The sequence below is a fragment of the Protomyctophum bolini genome (assembly GCF_963924005.1).
Source record: "Protomyctophum bolini genome assembly, chromosome: 17".
In the NCBI taxonomy this organism is placed as follows: Eukaryota; Metazoa; Chordata; class Actinopteri; order Myctophiformes; family Myctophidae; genus Protomyctophum; species Protomyctophum bolini.
The window spans coordinates 21647440-21651698 of NC_137878.1; the positions used below are offsets into that span (position 1 = coordinate 21647440).

Consider the following 4259-nt stretch of genomic DNA (forward strand, 5'->3'; position numbering starts at 1 on the left):
CACGGCCGCTGTCACACGGCGAAAATAGCTCACAACACGCTGTGAGCTTGTAGGTTGGCTATTTTATTTTCTGGCGCGCGGCACTGTCGTACCACGGAGCAATAAATTAGGCTTGAAGAGTTGGGTGAGAGAGAGAGGCAGGGGGCTGAAGGTGACTAAACCATGAATTCCCTACCTGCAGACCCCATAGAGTAGACCATGTGTTCCCTACCTGCAGACCCCATAGAGTAGACCATGTATTCCCTACCTGCAGACCCCATAGAGTAGACCATGTATTCCCTACCTGCAGACCCCATATAGTGGACCATGAATTCCCTACCTGCAGACCCCACAGAGTAGAGTAGTAGACCATGTGTTGCCTACCTGGAGAGGGCGATGGAGACTCGGACGGCGGATGGGAAGCGTGTAAGGCCCCGGCGGCGCTGGCTGAGGGATTCCAGGCTGGAGGACGACGGCCGGCCGCCCATCCGGGAGATCAGTGACAGCGTGGCTTCCTCACACTCCTGGAAGCCTCCCAGCAGCAACAGCAGATACTTCTTCTGGTAGATCAGTGCCTTGCGGAAGCTCTCCGACCGCAGATATTTCCCATACATCCTCTGGGGACAGGAGAATAAGAGGAGGGAATGAAAATGCATTTTGTTACTATTTTTTACACAGACATATTGCAAGCAAGCGGTCTTTGCATTATGTTTGCTTTACTACCTTAACTGGTGTGGAGGTGCTGTTAACTGTCACTAAAGCAGTATTGGGCACTGTCAGTTATGCATATTCAACCAGAAACACTTCAAAGTTGGACACATACGGGTCAATTCATTTAACTAGCGATGAAATAAAATACACTAAATGTATTGCCGTGTTGTATGTCATATCCAAACACTGAACAGAGGTGTTCCTTGTTAATTACTCAGCACCTGCAGTCAATGTGTGAGTTCATGATGAAGCTAACCTTCAGAGCTGCGTTGTCAGCCTCAGGTCCAGTCATGTCTCTCAAGGCTTCAGTCCTGATCTCTCCCTTGAGGCGAGTCACTTGGGCCTGGGTCATCTGCAGAGACTTCTCCAGGCGCTCCCTCTCCCGGGACCATGCCTCCCGCTCCTGGGAGAGCGGGCTACCTGAAGGGTCTTTGGTTGTCCCTCTCCTGCTGCCAGACTACAGGGAGAAATGTGGATACTTAAGTGAGGTCTAATACGTTCCGTTTATTGGGAGTTGGGTGAGAGAGAGAGGCAGGGGGCTGAAGGTGAAGAGTTGGGTGAGAGAGAGAGGCAGGGGGCTGAAGGTGAAGAGTTGGGTGAGAGAGAGAGGCAGGGGGCTGAAGGTGAAGAGTTGGGTGAGAGAGAGAGGCAGGGGGCTGAAGGTGAAGAGTTGGGTGAGAGAGAGAGGCAGGGGGCTGAAGGTGAAGAGTTGGGTGAGAGAGAGAGGCAGGGGGCTGAAGGTGAAGAGTTGGGTGAGAGAGAGAGGCAGGGGGCTGAAGGTGAAGAGTTGGGTGAGAGAGAGAGGCAGGGGGCTGAAGGTGTTGACTCTGATGACTTTCCTGTTTGTGGATCTTGCCGTGATGGGCCTGGGCAATTATGGTCTCATCATGACACACAGCGCTGTCAGCCCCATTAGCCACCATCCCATTGTTACTATAGGAACCCAAGGACGGTGGTAATTAAAGTATCAATGTTGTCTCACTGCTGTCTGTATAATCATGGCAAACAGTACAATTCAAAGATAGATGGACATTAATTTAGGGGTAACTTCATGAGAATGTTGAGAACCAGTGCATTGAACAATGCCAAATGTAACTGAGCTTTAAAGGAACATTCAGTGATTTGGAAAAAACCCCGGTCCGCCCCGGTAACAATATGTGTACATGCACATTGCACATAGTAGGGAGGATTATATAAAAAGAAAAAAAGAAAATAATCACTGAATATATCTTTAACCGATGTGAAGGTACAAAACCTGCAGCCTGAAACAAACATTTACTGTACACCTGCACTGCTTCTCTGTAGAGACTAGTAATGTAGAGAGGGTGTGCATGCATGAAGTGAATGGCAGATTGATTGGCAAATCGAGTGGCAAAGTGATTGTAACGTTCTCTTTCAGCGCCACCTGGTGGTCACCAGTTTTGGCTCTTGTTGCCACCGAAGCCCTGAAGCCCATTATAAATAAAATAAAGAAAATGTAATTCTATTGTGCATGTCATGTGCATGTCCTCACCTGCACACCAGATTAGAGGAATTTTCAAAATATGAAATCGTCTTGTCGTCCCTGGCATTTAAACTGTTTTAAAGTCATTTAATGCAATCAAATGTGACTTTTCTGTTTGGATGCATGGGCTGTCAAGGCCAGAAAGTAGTTTTTTGACACTCAGTACGCATTCCCGCATAACTGCCGGGTATGATGATGATGTCACGCGCATACCCTCTACAGTACAAGGATAAAAGGGATATCAAATGGTTTTATGTAATTATAGTAGGCATCACTACAGCTGCTATACTTCCAGGTTCTGGAACACACCCAAATCTCCAGAATTGAAGTGGGCCAATATATGACTCTATACATGCTTAATAGGGTGATTAAGAACAAGACATAATTCATTGACACACTTGTAATATGGCTGATGTCTTTTGACTATAAAGTTTTATCCTCTCTAGCATGGATTTCACCATTAATGATTATGCTGATGTTTTCATTTGCAATGTAAGCAACTGAGGAGTGTCTCACAATGTGTAATCTCTCAAGAACAGATTCGGGAAAATTCAAAAGTAAACAGGATGCTGTTTTTTCCTTTTGTTTGCCGATGGGTTCCCACTAATGGTATTAATATTAATATTAATTGGGGAGGCCCTAAAATTATGGTCGCGAGAAATACATTTGGGTAGTTCTTATTCCGGTTTCCTGCCTGATGACTACAAATCAGTGACTACAATTTGACGCATTTTACCATCCGCTCCCGACCGGTCCACACGGCGATGTAGTAACACAGACCAGGCTTTCCTCCGAGGTGCCGCGAGGTTAATGTCCCCCGCAAGAGACCAGCAATGACATCGCTTACGTCGTTATTTGCTCTTCCTGCTGTGCTGTGACCTCTGGAGCTGGAGTAAGCTGGAAGTCCTGCTGACTGTTTCCACTGACAGGGTAAAGTACACTCTAAAGTACACACTACCACTGACAGGGTAAAGTACACTCTAAAAAGAGTCAATCCCTTCATTCATGGAGCATCATCTCCTGAGTGGGCAGACGAGGAGGGGAGGGGGGATTTTTGCCTGATATTAGACGGGGCCCAGGGCCAGCACACAGGGGGGATTTAGAAGGGTAAACCTCCGTCTTTGATGCCTGCTCGAATATCCGTGCTTGACACACGGTAAAACAAGGGATGTTGGGGCGAGGAGAGACTGATCCAAAAGTGACGCTCTCGCACTGACCTTCGCTTCAACAAACACCGGGGGAGAGATTAAACGGAGAGCAAGATGGACTCCGACAATCATGGGCTCCACATGCAGTGGGGGAGCACAGAGATTATACACATGCAGCGATGATATCCCATCTCACCATTTCTCCAATTTGCAGTTCATATATGCACAGAGCAGGAAAAAACACAACGCTGTCTGTGTGTGCATGCCATAAACAGCAAGAGTGCAATTCTATCACGTTCATTTACATTTTATTTCCGTTGGCGGGAACAATGCAAAACCGTTCCTTTCCATGTTCTTTTAATCGTCACTTATTACCCTGTTGAAATCATAATGGCTCAATCTATGAATTACCAAGTGCCACACAAAGACTCCCTCAGAGAAACTCCAAGTAAACAGTTCATAAATTGAGACTGGGACCTGCTGAGTCCCAAATCATTTATTCAAGGTATTGTACAGCACTTGTTTCTTTCCCGTGGCATAACAGGCTCCTTTTATTTAAAAAGAAAAGCATGCCTGCTGGACACCTGGTAATTGGAGGGAAGCTGTCATCCCAGGCAAGGCAGCAAGGTGCATATATATGGCTGTCAATGTATCGCGTCAGACCCTCCGCGGTGATAGAACTGACGCAACCTAATTGATGCCTGGCGTCGTATCGCTCAAAGAGACCTGTGGACTGGTTGAGCAGCTTCCCTCTGTGATTTGTCTTCTCTCTCACAAACTCTTTTATTGGAATTAAAACAAGCCCCCAGGGAGACATAGGGGAGGCGCAGCAAGGGAAAAAGTAGTAAAACTTGAGTTGGCGTTCACCATTAACTGCCACAGAATATTGGCCAGTGTGATGTGTGTGCGTGCGTGCG

The 4259-nt window shown here is 47.0% G+C and overlaps 1 protein-coding gene across 1 annotated transcript; it reads right to left on the reverse strand.

The window, feature by feature from the left end:
* Positions 1-359: 359 nt before the first annotated feature.
* LOC308331651 (A-kinase anchor protein 9-like) lies at positions 360-3474 on the reverse strand (the record flags this gene model as incomplete). The annotated part of the gene is made up of 3 exons (XM_080787141.1): positions 360-596; positions 947-1147; positions 3412-3474. 3 exons carry the CDS (start codon positions 3472-3474, stop codon positions 360-362), a joined length of 501 nt encoding a protein of 166 aa, XP_080643267.1.
* Positions 3475-4259: the final 785 nt, after the last annotated feature.